This window comes from Salmo trutta, chromosome 28 (assembly GCF_901001165.1).
Source record: "Salmo trutta chromosome 28, fSalTru1.1, whole genome shotgun sequence".
NCBI lineage: Eukaryota > Metazoa > Chordata > Actinopteri > Salmoniformes > Salmonidae > Salmo > Salmo trutta.
The window spans coordinates 42,466,872-42,483,888 of NC_042984.1; the positions used below are offsets into that span (position 1 = coordinate 42,466,872).

The window sequence follows — 17,017 nt, forward strand, 5'->3', positions numbered from 1 at the left end:
CATATGGACCCATTGATTCTTGAAGAATATAATTTATAAATGCCTCATAAGCTTAATTCAACTGTCGTACCCCATCAGAACCCAAAATATAGCTTGTTTTATGCCAATGTTTTTTAACAAAGTAAATGTAAACAAACACTAGCTACATGGTTGAAACTACAATTTTGATATCATGAATGGTCAGTCCTTGCATCCATAACTCTATGAATTTGAGGGTGATTACATTTCTCCAGCCCCATCCCTCAGATTTTAAAATGTTTTATTTTACTTTTACCCCTTTTTCGTGATATCCAATTGATAGTTGCAGTCTTGTCCCATCGATGCAACTCCCGAACCCTGCCAAGCCACACTGCTTCTTGTCACACTGCTCGCTTAACCCGGAAACCAGCCGCACCAATGTGTCGCAGGAAACACCGTACAACTGGCGATCGAGATCAGCTTGCAGGAACCCAGCCCACCACAAGGAGTCGCTAGAGCGCGACTGGACAAGGACATTCGGCCGGCCAAGCCCTCCCCTAACCCGGACGACGCTGGGCCAATTGTGTGCCGCCTGATGGGTCAAACCCACTTGGGAGGCCCATCCCTCAGCTTTTTATCGAGGAGGATGTTTTGTTATCGTTTGCTGCTGATTGCAGCTTTAATGTCTCCAGCCACCTTCAATGATGAATATAGTTAATGTATGTTCTTCATGTTGTGATATGTTGTATTGTACCTTAGATCATTGAAGGCTTTTTGAATGACACGTGGAACAACAGGTACTCTGAGCCCATCCCTGCCACATCCCTGACCACCCTGTGGTCCATCTCCGTGGCCATCTTCTCTGTCGGGGGCATCTTCGGCTCCTTCTCCGTGGGCCTCTTTGTCAACCGCCTGGGCAGGTAAATCTGCTCTGTTAGTGTTATATTTTAGACTGGTCTTTACGTTAAAAGGGTGTGGTAATCATGGGTAATTTAGGTTTGTTGTGCTGTCTTGTGCACCTCAACAACAGTATAGCATTGTTGTGCCTTTAGGAAGTGAAGAAGCCAGCCATATTTTTAAACTGACCTCTCTGTGAATGATTTGCAGGAGGAACTCGATGCTCATCGCCAATGTGCTAGCGTTCATCGCCGCCGGGTTCATGGGCTTCTCCAAGCTGGCAGCGTCGTGGGAGATGCTGATCATCGGCCGCTTCATCGTGGGACTTTACTCCGGCCTGTCCACTGGCTTCGTGCCCATGTACGTGGGGGAGATCGCGCCCACTTCGCTCCGTGGGGCGCTGGGCACTCTGCACCAGCTGGGCATCGTCATTGGAATCCTCATGGCACAGGTAGGCACTGTCCATCGGGTGACTTTCAGTTTCACCTGATCCGTGTTTCAGCGATTACTAGAGATGACAATCCAAATGTGGCACAGGACAACTGGACAAATATAGCAATGACGAGAAGATAAATGTTCAAGTAATATTTGCTGCCCTCAGGTGTGATTTTTTTGTTATCTTTTTCAATGCTAGTGATACAGCACAGTCATTTGGACAAATATATTCTTTCCACCAACATACATTACCCAAGTAACCTCACCACAGTATATTTCCATGGTAGTTCAACTTTCATTAACAGTGTTACAGTGTACGAACATATTGTTACTTACAGGTGTTTGGGATGGAGTCGATCATGGGGAACTCCACTATGTGGCCCTTTCTGCTGGGCCTCACTTTCATCCCGGCCGTGTTGCAGTGTATCCTGCTGCCCTTCTGCCCCGAGAGCCCTCGCTTCCTCCTCATCAACTGCAACGAGGAGCTCAAGGCCAGGGAAGGTAAGCCTCTGACTAACTACTGCTACACCTTCACTCCCTCAAACATGGAACCCTCCCGGCTGAGGACCTATTCCCCTGGAGAGCAGGAGAGCTCCTAGGTGTGTAGGCTTTGTTCCAGCCCTGCTCCAACACACCATTCAACTAATCAAGGTCCCGACAAGCAGCTTATTAGTAGAGTCTAGGGTGTTCAAGTAGGGCTGGAACAAACGCCTGCACATCCAGTAGCTCTCCAGGACGAGGGTCGGCCACCAGTCATGCATCTTGGTACCAGCTGGATGGAGTCCTGAGTGTGTTGTGGATTTGCATGCAGTGCTGGAGAAGCTGCGAGGCACTGAGGAGGTGGGCGCCGACATGCAGGAGATGAAGGAGGAGGCCAGGCAGATGATGAGGGAGAAGAAGGTGACCATCCTGGAGCTGTTCCGCTCGCCACTCTACCGCCAGCCCATCTTCATCGCCATCATGCTCCAGCTCTCCCAGCAGTTGTCTGGCATCAACGCTGTGAGTGTAGGACACTCTGGGAGACACACACTGACTTGTGAATACACATGCATGCATGCACATACATGCGAACTCATGCACACACATGTGCACACACACAAACACACACTTCAAACTACCAGACCCACTAAATTATGACAATTTGGTGCAGGTTTTCTACTACTCCACCAGGATCTTTGAGAAGGCAGGTGTTTCTCAGCCAGTCTATGCTACCATCGGGGCCGGAGTAGTCAATACAGCCTTCACTGTTGTGTCTGTAAGTCAGAAAAGCACTGTACAACATCCATAAACACCCATACGAAGAAAAAAAATACATTTCAATATATTTAATTTCATAAAATGTATTTCAAATACATGTACATACATTTCCACCTTTGGTCAAATGCATGTAATGCCTGACAATTCCAGAAATGCATGGCTAAGATATCGAGTCTACAGGGTGGCCAAAGTGGTTCCTAATTTGGCCTATGACATAGTTTGGCCCTTCAGAGGATTCTTTAATTACTCTTTTTACACAAAATGTTGGCGTTGATATCATTTTAACATTGTCATAAAGAGTGCATGTTCAACTTCATAAAAAACATGTTTTCCCGTCTCAAGATGAAAATTTAAAAAATGTAAAAGACTATAGTAAGTGCCTCTCTTTAGCTTCATTAAATAATGAAAAAATCATTACATAATTTTAAATGTAAATGCATTTTAATGCTTTTAGTATGCTTTTGATGTGTCAAGTACAATAAAAATACATTTTGAGCAAACATATTGTAGCTGCGGCAGCCTATTAGACGATCTGGAGGCGTGGCTTCTTGGAGGCGTGGCCTTGGTTTGAGCTCGTTGGGCGCATACTATAATTGAAAAGATATTTCCAAATACATTTTAGAATATATTTACTAAATTGATCAATAAATACATGTGGAAACATTATTTCATGTATTTATGAATGTACTTTAAAATACATTAAATACATTTTCCAATGCATTTAACATACACTGAGTGTACAAAACATTAAGGACACCTTCCTAATATTGAGTTGTGGAATCCAGGTGAAAGCTATGATCCCTTATTGATGTCACTTGTTAAATCTACTTCAATCAGTGTAGATGAAGGGGAGGAAACAGTTTAAAGAAGGATTTTTAAGCCTTGGGACAATTGAGGCATGGATTGTGTATGTGTGCCATTCAGAGGGTGAATGGGCAAGACAAAACATTGAAGTCCTTTTGAACAGGGAATGGTAGTAGGTGCCAGGCGATGCTGCTGGGTTTTTCACGCTCAACAGTTTCCCGTGTATATCAAGAATGGTCCACCAACCAAAGGACATCCAGCCAACTTTACACAACTGTGGGAAGCATTGGAGTCAACATAGGCCAGCATCCCTGTGGAATCCTTTCGACACCTTGTAGAGTCCATGGCCCGATGAATTGAGGCTGTTCTGAGGGCAAAAGGGGCTGCAACTGAACTCAATATTAGAAAGGTGTTCTTAATGTTTTGTTCACTCAGTGTATATTGTGATATACATTTTACATACGTTTATATATCAATTTTAAATACATTTCGTAATATATGTTAAAAAAATATAGATATTTCCAATTTATCCCCAAAAAATGTATAAAAAATATATTTGAAATGTTTTTTTTTCTAGTATGGGTGGAAAATGAAACAGACTAATGTGTCTTTGAGATGTAGCAACTCCCCAACCCCCACCTTTCTTCTCCTCTTCCTCGCTTTCTTTATATAGCTATTCGTTGTAGAGCGTGCTGGGCGAAGATCCCTTCACCTCACTGGGTTACTGGGGATGGCATTCTCAGCGGTCCTGATGACAGTTGCCATGGCACTGCTGGTATGTATAATGGTGCACTAAAAGAAGATAAAAAAATGCTTATATTATATTTTATGTACACGGCTACTTCAACCAGGCTCCTCTACTGATGTGTCTTGCCTCAGGACCAGCTGCCTTGGATGTCTTACGTTAGCATCGTGGCCATCTTCAGCTTCGTGGCCTTCTTTGAGATTGGCCCAGGCCCCATCCCATGGTTCATTGTGGCTGAGCTCTTCAGCCAAGGTCCTCGGCCCTCTGCCTTTGCCGTGGCTGGATTCTCCAACTGGTCAGCTAACTTTATAGTGGGCATGACCTTCCAATACGTTGAGGTAAGGACACAGAAACAATTACTAATGTTATGGCTCATTTTCGTATTACATGAATGAATATCCATTGATATTATTATATATATTATATAGTTCTATAATAGTACTTCCACTTTCAATTTGAAAATAGTGATAATAATGTAACTTTTCTGGATTCTCTGTAGCAACTGTGTGGCCCCTACGTCTTCATCATCTTCACCGTGCTGCTGCTGGGCTTCTTCGTCTTCACCTACTTCATGGTGCCCGAAACCAAGGGACGATCGTTTGACGAGATCGCCGCTGGCTTCCGCCATGATGCCGGAGAGGCAGGGGAGAAGTATGCGCCTGACGAGATGAACAGCCTGGGGGGAGCCGACTCCCAACTCTAAGCCCTCCGACAACACCGATACATACATACATACAGTTGAAGTCGGACGTTTACATACACTTAGGTTGGAGTCATTAAAACTAGTTTTTCAACCACTCCCCAAATTTCTTGTTAACTATAGTTATGGCAAGTCGGTTAGGACATCTACTTTGTGCATGACACAAGTCATTTTTCCAACAATTGTTTACAGACAGATTATTTCACTTATAATTCACTCTATCACAATTCCAGTGGGTCAGAAGTTTACATGCACTAAGTTGACTGCCTTTAAACAGCTTGGAAAATTCCAGAAAATGATGTCATGGCTTTAGAAGCTTCTGATAGGCTAATTGACATAATTTGAGTCAATTGGAGGTGTACCTGTGGATGTATTTCAAGGCCTACCTTCAAACTCAGTGCCTCTTTGCTTGACATCATGGGAAAATCAAAAGAAATCAGCCAAGACCTCAGAAAAACAATTGTAGACCTCCACAAGTCTGGTTCATCCTTGGGAGCAATTTCCAAAAGCCTGAAGGTACCACATTCATTTGTACAAACAATAGTACGCAATTATAAACACCATGGGACCACGCAGCCGTCATACCGCTCAGGAAGGAGACGCATTCTATCTCCAAGAGATGAACGTGTTTTGGTGCGAAAGTGCAAATCAATGCCAGAAAAACAGCAAAGGACCTTGTGAAGATGCTGGAGGAAACAGGGTACAGTGGTACAAAAGTATCTATATTCACAGTAAAACGAGTCCTATATCCACATAACCTGAAAGGCCGCTCAGCAAGGAAGAAGCCACTCCTCCAAAACCGCCATAAAAAAGCCAGACTACGGTTTGCAACTGCAGATGGGAACAAAGATCATAGTTTTTGGAGAAATGTCCTCTGGTCTGATGAAACAAAAATAGAACTGTTTGACCATAATAACCATTGTTATGTTTGGAGGAAAAAGAGGGAGGCTTGCAAGCCGAAGAACACCATCCCAACCGTGAAGCTGCCAATGGCAGCATCATGTTGTGGGGGTGCTTTGCTGCAGGAGGGACTGGTGCGCTTCACAAAATAGATGGCATCATGAGGGAGGAAAATTATGTGGATATATTGAAGCAACATCTAAAGGCATCAGTCAGGAAGTTAAAGCTTGGTCGCAAATGGGTCTTCCAAATAGACAATGACCCCAAGCATAATTCTAAAGTTGTGGGAAAATGGCTTAAGGATAACAAAGTCAAGGTATTGGAGTGGCCATCACAAAGCCCTGACCTCATTCCTATAGAAAATTTGTGAGCAGAACGGAAACAGTGTGTGCGAGCAAGGAGGCCTACAAACCTGACTCAGTTACACCAGCTCTGTCAGGAGGAATGGGCCACAATTCACCCAACTTATTGTGGGAAGCTTGTGGAAGGCTACCCGAAACATTTGACCCATGTTAAACAATTTAAAGGCAATGCTACCAAATACTAATTGAGTGTATGTAAACTTCTGACCCACTGGGAATGTGATGAAAGAAATAAATCATTCTCTCTATTATTATTCTGACATTTCAAATTCTTAAAATAAAGTGGTGATCCTAACTGACCTTAAGACAGGGAATTTTTACTAGGATTAAATGTCAGGAATTGTGAAAAAACTGAGTTTAAATGTATTTGGCTAAGGTGTATGTAAACTTCCGACTTCAACTGTAGATAGATAGATAGATAGATAGATAGATAGATAGATAGATAGATAGATAGATAGATAGATAGATAGATAGATAGATAGATAGATAGATAGATAGATAGATAGATAGATAGATAGATAGATAGATAGATAGATAGATTTTATTTGACCATGTAAAACAATATACAACCACAAATGTGGATAATGCATTTAAAATCATCAAGCATGACACAAAACATGTTTTAAGATGTATTTCCATTATGGTCCTCTTAAATAAATGGTTAAAAAATGTAGAAACATAAACATACTAGGCATACTTGGCTTACACATATAACACATGACATAACAGGCATAGTTGGCTTACACATATAGCTAACACATAACAAATCAAAGGATAGGAGACATTGTCATAGCCATAGAGCACGACTCCCTCAACAGATCAGCGATCTCAGGCTCCAAAAATGAGATGATGGTTTGATGATGGTGATGCCAGATGATGGTGACGCAGTTGATGCCAGTTGATGGGGATGAAGTTGGCTTGCCGGCTCGGACATTATACAAGGGGTGTTCACAGGGTATCCTTTTCAAATGAATTATTGGGCATTAAAACGTCTTGTTATTACGGTATTATCTATCATATACACCGAAGACTAAGCTTCACAGTTACTAAGTACACTTAGGAAAAAAAGGTGCTATCTAGAACCTAAAACTGTTCTTCAGCTGTCCCCATAGGAGAACCCTTTGAAGATAAATATTTTTGGTTCCATGTAAAACCATTTCCACAGAGGGTTCTGTACTCCCAAAAGGGTTCTACCTGGAACCAAAAAGGGTTATACTTGGAACCAAAAACATTTATCTTATGGGGAAAGCCAAAGAATCCTTTTGGAATCCTTTTTTTCGAAGTGTTCGGACAATGTTATCAGCAAATTTGAATATATACTTTTATATTAGCAAATTTCGCATACAACTCCACCTGAACCTATAGATTTTAGAGGGCGACTCTACAGAAGGGGATTCGTAGTCTGTCAATCGGCTAAGGCAAGACATTTTGGAATTTACAGATTTGTATCCTTGTCTTGTTTGAACAATACAGTGTAATGTTGTGTGTGTGTGTGTGTGTGTGTGTGTGTGTGTGTGCGTGCGTGCGTGCGTGCGTGCGTGCGTGCGTGCGTGCGTGCGTGCGTGCGTGTGCGTACACACCATAAGTCATTGCTTTATGTATAATGACTTTTCTTTAGTATTGGACACATGCTGTAAATAATATACAAAATAAATCATTGTAGTTCTATAACCAGAATAAGAGTAAAATCCCAGCTCTAACTTGTCAGTTACAGAGTTCTGTATCATTTTACAGAACAAATTATTTATTAGTGAGCTGTACAATTCTATTGTGTAGCCTACCAAAAAGAAAACGCTAATCTGTGTGTAGTGCCTAGGGGGATGGGGAAGTAGGCAGCAGGAGATTTTTTGTGTTTTCTTTATCTTTTATGTAAAAACAAAGTGCCACGACTGCTCTACTGACAGCTCTTCCCCTTTTTTATGAGATATTGTATGGTAGCTGGATATTTTGCTCAATAAAAACAAGCTGCACATAGAGAACCACTTTCATGGGTGTGTCTTTTTTGTTCTTTGTTCAACACATTCAAACAGAGAGTTGAAAGTTACCCAAATCATATTAGAATATAATTATTTATGAAATGATAATTTTGTAGTATCATTTTGACATACACTATATATACAAAAGTATGTGGACACCCCTTCAAATGAGTGGATTCGGCTATTTCAGCCACACCCGTTGCTGACAGGTGTATAAAATCGAGCACACAGCCATGCAATCTCCATAGACAAACACTGGCAGTAGAAAGGCCTGCACTGAAGAGCTCAGTGACATTCAACATGGCATCGTCATAGGATGCCACCTTTCCAACAAGTCAGTTCATCAAATTTCTTCCCTGCTAGAGCTGCCCCCGTCAACTGTATGTGCTGTTATTGTGAAGTGGAAACATCTAGGAGCAACAATGGCTCAGCCGCGAAGTGGTAGGCCACACAAGCTCACAGAACGGAACCTCCAAGCGCTGAAGCACATAGCGCGTAAAAATTGTCCTCGACTCACTACAGAGTTCCAAACTGCCTCTGGAAGCAATGTCAGCACAATAGCTTTTCGTCGGGAGCTTCATGAAATGGGTTTCCATGGCCAAGCAGCTGCACACAAGTCTAAGATCACCATGCGCAATACCAAGCGACGGCTGGAGTGGTGTAAAGCGCAACGCCATTGGACTCTGGAGCAGTGGAAACACGTTCTCTGGAGTGGTGAATCACGCTTCACCATCTGGACTAATCTGGGTTTGGCGGATGCCAAGAGAACGCTACCTCCCCAAATGCATAGTGCTAACTGTAAAGTTTGGTGGAGGAGGAATAATGGTCTGGTGCCGTTTTTCATGGTTTGGGTAGGCACCTTAGTTCCAGTGAAGGGAAATCTTAACGCTACAGCATACAATGACATTCTAGACGAGTCTGTGCTTCCAACTGTTTTGAGAAAAATACAAGTTTGGGGAAGGCTCTTTCCAGTTTCAGCATGACAATTCCCCCGTGCACAAAGCGCGGTCCATGCAGAAATGGTTTGTCTAGATCGGTGTGGAAGAACTTGACTTGCCTGCACAGAACCCTGACCTCAACCCCATCGAACACCTTTTGGGATGAATTGGAAGCCAGGCCTAATCGCCCAACGTCAGTGCCCGACCTCACTAATGCTTTTGTGGCTGAATGGAAGCAAGTTACTGCAGCAATGTTCCAGCATCCAGTGGAAAGCCTTCCCAGAAGAGTGGAGGCTGTTATAGCAGCAAAGGGGGGACCAACTCCATATTAATGTCCATGATTTTGAAATGAGATGTTCGACAAGCAGTTGTCCACATCCTTTTGATCATGTAGTGTATCTTTACCACACCTTGCATTATAGCCCTTTTGCCGTCAGATAGCGCTATTATTCCTTATGCTTCCTTCTCAACTTCTCTACTTCGCCTTGCCAGCGCTAGTCTGGGTGCCAGTATTTATTTAGGGGTTAACAGTCTCTAAACAGACTGGCACCCAGACTATGCCTGTGCCTATTATTACATTGTTATTATTAATAGACAGAAGTTGCCATAATATTCTTGTTACAAAACAAAAGTATTGTTTGTTTGCTTTGTTCGTTTTTTTTATTTGGACACTTGAAAACAACATGGTGCATATCAAGAGATTTCATCCTGTAAAATTCTAATAAATAAAGGTGTCTACATGCTTCCCATCCGAAACAGTTTGTTCATATATTATGACAACATTTTGTGAGGTTGTTTATTGGGGCTTTTGCAAGCATTTTATTGGCTGTTTGGGCACACAAAATTTTTTCCTGAGGCAAGCCGAAGTCTACGCCCCTTCGTCGGTGATTGGTCAACAGTAGAAATTCTTCAATTAAGTGTTTCTTCGTTTGCTGCTGTGGCCATGAGGTGGGGGTAAAATGGCGGACAGGAAAAAAAGGTCAATATGGAGTGGTGGATCACACAGAACTTTTGGAAGGGCTACAGGAGGAAATTGAATGTGACGAGATTGTGGATGAATTAACTGTGGTGGCAGATGCAGTGAAGACCGCTGAGTTTGAGCCTCATCCTGATGATGACAAAGATGATTCTGGCCCTGTGGGAATGAGATTTTTGGAGAGAATGGATCCTTACCTTCTGGCAGATCCATATCACAGGAGGCTGCAGAGGAGAGAACGGCTCGTAATAAGGGCCTGAACGGAGCACATGGAACGGCGTCGAACATCTGGAAACCATGTGTTTGATGAACAGAGCGTTCGGAATGTATTCAGACCCTTTTACTTTTTCCACATTTCTTACATTACAGCCTTATTCGAAAATTGACAAAATTAAACATTTTCCTAATCAATCTACACACAATACCCCACAATGACAAAGCGAAAACAGGTTCTTAGAAATGTTTGCAAATTTATGAAAAATAAAAATCAGAAATACTTTATTTGCATAAGTATTCAGACCCTTTGCTATGAGACACGAAATTGAGCTCAGGTGCATCTTGTTTCCATTGATCATCCTTGAGATGTTTCTACAACTTGATTGGAGTCCAGCTGTGGAAAATTCAATGATTTGGAAAGACACACACCGGTCAGAGCAACAACCAAGACATGAGGTCATAGGAATTGTCTGTAGAGCCCTGAGACAGGATTGTGTCAAGGCACAGATCTGGGGAAGGGTACCAAAAAATGGCTGTAGCATTGAAGGTCCCCAAGAACACCACATCATTCTTAAATCGAAGACGTTTGGAGCCACCAAGACTATTCCTAGAGCTGTCCACCCAGCCAAACTGAGCAATCAGGGGAGAACGACCTTGGTCACGGAGGTGACCAAGAACCCGATGGTCACTCTGACAGAGCTCCAGAGTTCCTTTGTGGAGATGGAAGAACCTTCCAGAAAGACGACCATCTCTGCAGCACTCCACCAATCAGACAGAAGACACTCCTCAGTAAAAGGCACATGACGGCCCGCTTGGAGTTTGCCATAAGTCACCTAAAGGACTCTCAGACCATGAGAAACAAGATTCTCTGATTGTCTGATGAAACCAAGATTGAACTCTTTGGCCTGAATGCTAAGCGTCATGTCTGGAGGAAACCAAGCACCACTCATCACCTGGCCAATACCATCCCTACGGTGAAGCATGGTGGTGGCAGCATCATGCTGTGGGGATGTTTTTAAGCGGCAGGGACTGGGAGTCTAGTCAGGTTCAAGGGAAAGATGAACGAAGCAAAGTTCAGAGAGATTCTTGATGAAGACCTACTCCAGAGCACTCAGGACCTCAGACTGGGGCGAAGGTCTGTGTGTTTGGCGCCAACAGATATGGCAGCTCTGCTTCTATCTCCTAAGCAACTTTGCAGCATTTTGTTTTTTTGTGTGTTATTTCTTACATTATTAGCTCATAAAATGTTTGGTGTTATTACATACATAAAGAACTTTTGGATATTAGAGCGGCAGTAACTCCCCAGCATTATGACCAGGAATACGACTTTCGTTCATACCCCCCAAGGTAATTTAACTTATTCCAGTGGCTGCTCCAAAACACCACCGGCGCAGAAGAGGTATTTGGAGTGGACTTCTAGTCTGATACAGGAGGCGTGCACACCATCGACCGCTTCCAAGTATATTACTCGCTAATGTTCAGTCTTTGAAAAATAAAGTAGACAAGCTCAGGGCGAGGATCTCCTTCCAGAGAGACACCTGGGATTTTAACATACTCTCTTTCACAGAAACATGTCTCTCTTGGGATATACTGTCCCTGTCCATAAGCCATCTGGGTTCTCAGTACATCACACAAACACAAATAAAGAACTCTCCGGGAAGAAGAAAGGTGGGGATGTATGTTTCATGATTAACTACTCCTGGTGTGATTGTGATAACATACAGAAACTCAAGTCCTTTGTTCACCTGACCTAGAAAACCTCACAATCAAATGCCGACCGTATTACCTCCCAAGACAATTATCTTTGGTTCTAGTCACAGCCGTGTATATTCCCCCTCAAGCCGATAGCATGATGGCCCTCAAAGAACAACACCGGACTTTATGAAAACTGGAAACGACATATCCCGAGGCCGCATACAGTGGGGGAAAAAAGTATTTGATCCCCTGCTGATTTTGTACGTTTGCCCACTTACAAAGAAATGATCAGTCTATAATTGTAATGGAAGGTTTATTTTAACAGTGAGAGACAGAATAACAACAAAAAAATCCAGAAAACGCATGTCAAAAATGTTATAAAATGATTTGCATTTTAATGAGGGAAATAAGTATTTGACCCCTCTGCAAAACATGACTTAGTACTTGGTGGCAAAACCCTTGTTGGCAATCACAGAGGTCAGACGTTTCTTGTAGTTGGCCACCAAGTTTGCACACATCTTAGGAGGGATTTTGTCCCACTCCTCTTTGCAGATCTTCTCCAAGTCATTAAGGTTTTGAGGCTGACGTTTGGCAACTCGAACCTTCAGCGGCCTCCACATATTTTCTATGGGATTAAGGTCTGGAGACTGGGTAGGCCACTCCAGGACCTTAATGTGCTTCTTCTTGAGCCACTCCTTTGTTGCCTTGGCCGTGTGTTTTGGGTCATTGTCATGCTGGAATACCCATCCACAACCCATTTTCAATGCCCTGGCTGGGGGAAGGATGTTCTCACCCAAGATTTGACGGTACATGGCCCGTCTATTGTCCCTTTGATGCGGTGAAGTTGTCCTGTCCCCTTAGCAGAAAAACACCCCCAAAGCATAATGTTTCCACCTCCATGGTTGACGGTGGAGATGGTGTTCTTGGGGTCATAGTTAGCATTCCTCCTCCTCCAAACATGGCGAGTTGAGTTGATGCCAAAGAGCTCCCTTATGGTCTCATCTGACCACAACACTTTCACCAGTTGTCCTCTGAATCATTCAGATGTTCATTGGCAAACTTCAGACGAGCATGTATATGTATTCTTAAGTAGGGGGACCTTGCGGGCGCTGCAGGATTTCAGTCCTTCACGGCGTAGAGTGTTACCAATTGTTTTCTTGGTGACAATGGTCCCAGCTGCCTTGAGATCATTGACAAGATCCTCCCGTGTAGTTCTGGGCTGATTCCTCACCGTTCTCATGATCATTGCAACCCCACGAGGTGAGATCTTGCATGGAGCCCCAGGCCGAGGGAGATTGACAGTTCTTTTGTGTGTCTTCCATTTGCGAATAATCGCACCAAATGTTGTCACCTTCTCACCAAGCTGCTTGGCAATGGTCTTGTAGCCCAATCTTGTCCCTGACATCCTTGAAGAGCTCTTTGGTCTTGGCCATGGTGGAGAGTTTGGAATCTGATTGATTGATTGCTTCTGTGGACAAGTGTCTTTTTTACAGGTAACAAGCTGCGGTTAGGAGCACTCCCTTTAAGAGTGTGCTCCTAATCTCAGCTCGTTACCTGTATAAAAGACACCTAGGAGCCAGAAATCTTTCAGATTGAGAGGGGGTCAAATACTTATTTCCCTCATTAAAATGCAAATCAATTTATAACATTTTTGACATGCGTTTTTCTGGATATTTTTGTTGTTATTCTGTCTCGCACTGTTCAAATAAACCTACCATTAAAATTATACTGATCCTTTCTTTATCAGTGGGCAAACGTACAAAATCAGCAGGGGATCAAATACTTTTTTCCCCCACTGTATATTGTAGGTGTGGATTTTAACAAAGAAAATTTGAGGAAAATGCTACCAAAGATCTACCAACACATTGACTGTAGTTCTCGTGTTGGTAAAACATTGGACCACTGCTACTCAACTTTTCAAAATACCTACAAGGCCCTCCCTTAGGCAAATCTGATCACGACTCCATTTTACTTCTCCCTTGCTAAGGTCCATTCAATGCTGGTCTGACCAAATCGGAATACATGCTTCAAGATTGTTTTGATCACATGGCCTGGGATTTGTTCCAGGTAGCCTCTGAGAATAACATCAACGTATACACTGACACAGAGATGGAGTTCATCAGGAAGTGTATAGGGGATGTTGTTCCCACTGTGACTATTAAAACCTAATCAAACCAGAAACCATGTATAGATGGCAGCATTTGTGCAAAACTGAAATTGAGAACCACCGCATTTAACCATGGCAAGCTGACTGGGAATATGGCAGAATACAAACAGTGTAGTTATTCCCTCCGTAAGGAAATCAAACAGGCAAAATATCAGTACAGAGACAAAGTGGAGTCGCAATTCAACGGCTCAGACACGAGACATATGTGGCAGGGTCTACAGACAATCACGGACTACAAAGAGAAAACCAGCCACGTCGCACACACCGACGTCTTGCTTTCCGGACAAGCAAAACACCTTCTTTGCCCGCTTTGAGGACAACACAGTGCCACCGACATGGCCCGCTACCAAGGATTGTGGGCTCTCCTTCGCCGTGGCCGACATGAGTAAGACATTTAAACGTGTTAACCCTCACAAGGCTGCCGGCCCAGATGGCAAGCGCAAACCAGCTGGCTGGAGTGTTTACGGACATATTCAATCTCTCCCAATCCCAGTCTGCTGTCCCCACTTGCTTCAAATTGTCCACCATTGTTCCTGTACCCAAGAAAGCAAAGGTAACTGAACTAAATTACTATCTCCCCGTAGCACTCACTTCTGTCATCATGGAGTGCTTTGAGAGGCTAGTTAAGGATCATATCTGTAGCGGCTCTCGTTGGATATAGACCAAAATGCAGCGGGGAAATGTGCACTCATCTTCTTTATTATAATCGGACAAGAAGGAGAACCAAAATAAACACGTACACAAAGAAAACACACCGACTATTCACAGGCTGGTAAGGCACAAGGCTATACACAGAACAATCTCCCACAAAGCACTCAACAAACACATACCTATATATAGGACTCTCAATCAGAGGCAACTAGAAAACACCTGCCTCCAATTGAGAGTCCAACCCCAATTAACAAAACATAGAAATACAAAAAACTAGACACAACATAGAAATACACTAACATAGAACAGTGCCCAAAAACCCCCGGAATACATAAATCAAATACCCTACTAAACAAACCACCACCCCGAACCACATAAAACAAATACCCTCTGCCACGTCCTGTCCAAACTACAATAACAAATAACCCCTATTACTGGTCAGGACGTGACAATATCACCTCTACCTTACCTGACACCCTAGACCCACTTCAATTTGCTTACCGTCCAAATAGATCCACAGATCGCCATCGCACTGCACACTGCCCTATCCCATCTGGACAAGAGGAATCCCTATGTAAGAATGCTGTTCATTGACTATAGCTCAGCATTCAACACCATAGTACCTTCCAAGCTCATCATTAAGCTCATGGCCATGGGTCTGAACCCCACCCTTTGCAACTGGGTCCTGGACTTCCTGACGGGCCGCCCCCAGGTGGTGAACGTAGGAAACAACACCTCCACTTCACTGATCCTCAACACACGGGCCCCACAAGGGTGCGTGCTCAGCCCCCTCCTGTACTCCCTGTTCACCCATGACTGCGTGGCCACCCACGCCTCCAACACAATCATCAAGTTTGCAGACGACACAACAGTAGTAGGCCTGATTACCAACAATGACAAGACAGCCTACAGGGAGGAGGTGAGAGCCCTGGGAGAGTTGTGTCATAAATATATTACCTCACTCAACGTCAACAAAACAAAGGAGCTGATCGTGGACTTCAGGAAACAGCACAGGAAGCACGTCCTTATCCATATCGACGGGACCGCAGTGGAGAAGGTGGAAAGCTTCAAGATCCTCGGCGTACACATCACTGACAATCTAAAATGGTCCACCCACACAGATTTTGTGGTGAAGAAGGCGCAACAGCACCTCTTCAACCTCAGGAGGCTAAAGAAATTTAGCTTGGCCCGTAAAACCCTCAAAAACTTTTACAGATGGTTAATTGAGATCATCCTGTTGGGCTATATTACCGCCTGGTACGGCATCTGCACCGCACGCAACCGCAGGGCTCTCCAGAGGGTGGTGCTGTCTGCCCAACGCATCACCGGGGGCAAACTACCTGCCCTCCAGGACACCGACAACACCCGATGTAACAGGAAGACCAAAAAGGTCATCAAGGACATCAACCACTCGAGCAACAGCCTGTTCACCCTGCTATCATCCAGAAGGCGAGGTCAATACAGGTGCATCAAAGCTTGGACCGAGAGACTGAAAAACAGCTTCTATCTCAAGACCATCAGACTGTTAAATAGCCATCACTAGCCGGCTCCACCCGGTTACACAACCCTGCACCTTAGAGGCAGCTGCTCTATATATATATAGACATGGAATCACTGGCCACTTTAATAATGCAACACTAGTCACTTTAATGTTTGATTTTATTTGAAGGTTCATCTTACATTCCAACAGGACAACGACCCTAAGCACACAGCCAAGACAATGCAGGAGTGGCTTCGGGACAAGTCTCTGAATGTCCTTCTGTTGCGTGTGGTGTCTGTCTTGACTCGTAGCTTATCTCATAGTCAACCAGACAAAGTGGGGGGGAGTGTGACGGCGGGGACGAACCACAATGTGTGGAGGATTTTCTCTGGAGACTGGCATCCTTGGACTCTGGCAGTTACTGAATCCAGCTCAAAGGAACATGAACAATATGGGTAGTTTATCAATTTGAAGGATCAATAAAAAGGGATAAAAAACTTAGGTGCTGGATTTTAGGCCGGTAGCAACAACCACAGGGTGTCTGTTCAGAACACGAGGAAGCAGTAGTTCCAGTTCAAGGGTTTAATGAAGATCCACACACAACACCACTCTCTTTGATACTAATTGTGGTTCTGTAAAGAAAAGAGAACTTAGGCTATAGCACAGTATAGAAACAATCTGCCTATTTGCATGTCAACAACTTAACAGTCTATGTGGACCCAAACACACATGCTAGACTCACAAAAAATAGATCAATGTAGAAATATCTACACATTATAAAACGTAATAAGCATGAACGATCTACAAACGAAAATAGCCTAGCACCACAGACAAATGCTAAAAAATGCTAATCGCTAATA

At 43.6% G+C, this 17,017-nt stretch overlaps 1 protein-coding gene across 2 annotated transcripts in view; it reads left to right on the forward strand.

Annotated features, from left to right (window-relative positions):
- The window catches only part of LOC115166285 (solute carrier family 2, facilitated glucose transporter member 1-like), a 43,266-nt gene extending 38,392 nt beyond the window's left edge, over window positions 1–4,874 (forward strand). For both annotated transcript variants that reach the window (XM_029720142.1, XM_029720143.1), the window contains exons 3-10: window positions 718–878; window positions 1,066–1,306; window positions 1,629–1,791; window positions 2,102–2,289; window positions 2,441–2,545; window positions 4,025–4,126; window positions 4,231–4,434; window positions 4,596–4,874. In XM_029720142.1, coding sequence (XP_029576002.1) covers window positions 718–878; window positions 1,066–1,306; window positions 1,629–1,791; window positions 2,102–2,289; window positions 2,441–2,545; window positions 4,025–4,126; window positions 4,231–4,434; window positions 4,596–4,799 — 1,368 coding nt within the window. In that variant the 3' untranslated portion in view covers window positions 4,800–4,874. The remainder of the gene's footprint in view (window positions 1–717; window positions 879–1,065; window positions 1,307–1,628; window positions 1,792–2,101; window positions 2,290–2,440; window positions 2,546–4,024; window positions 4,127–4,230; window positions 4,435–4,595) is intronic.
- The last annotated feature ends 12,143 nt before the right edge of the window (window positions 4,875–17,017 follow it).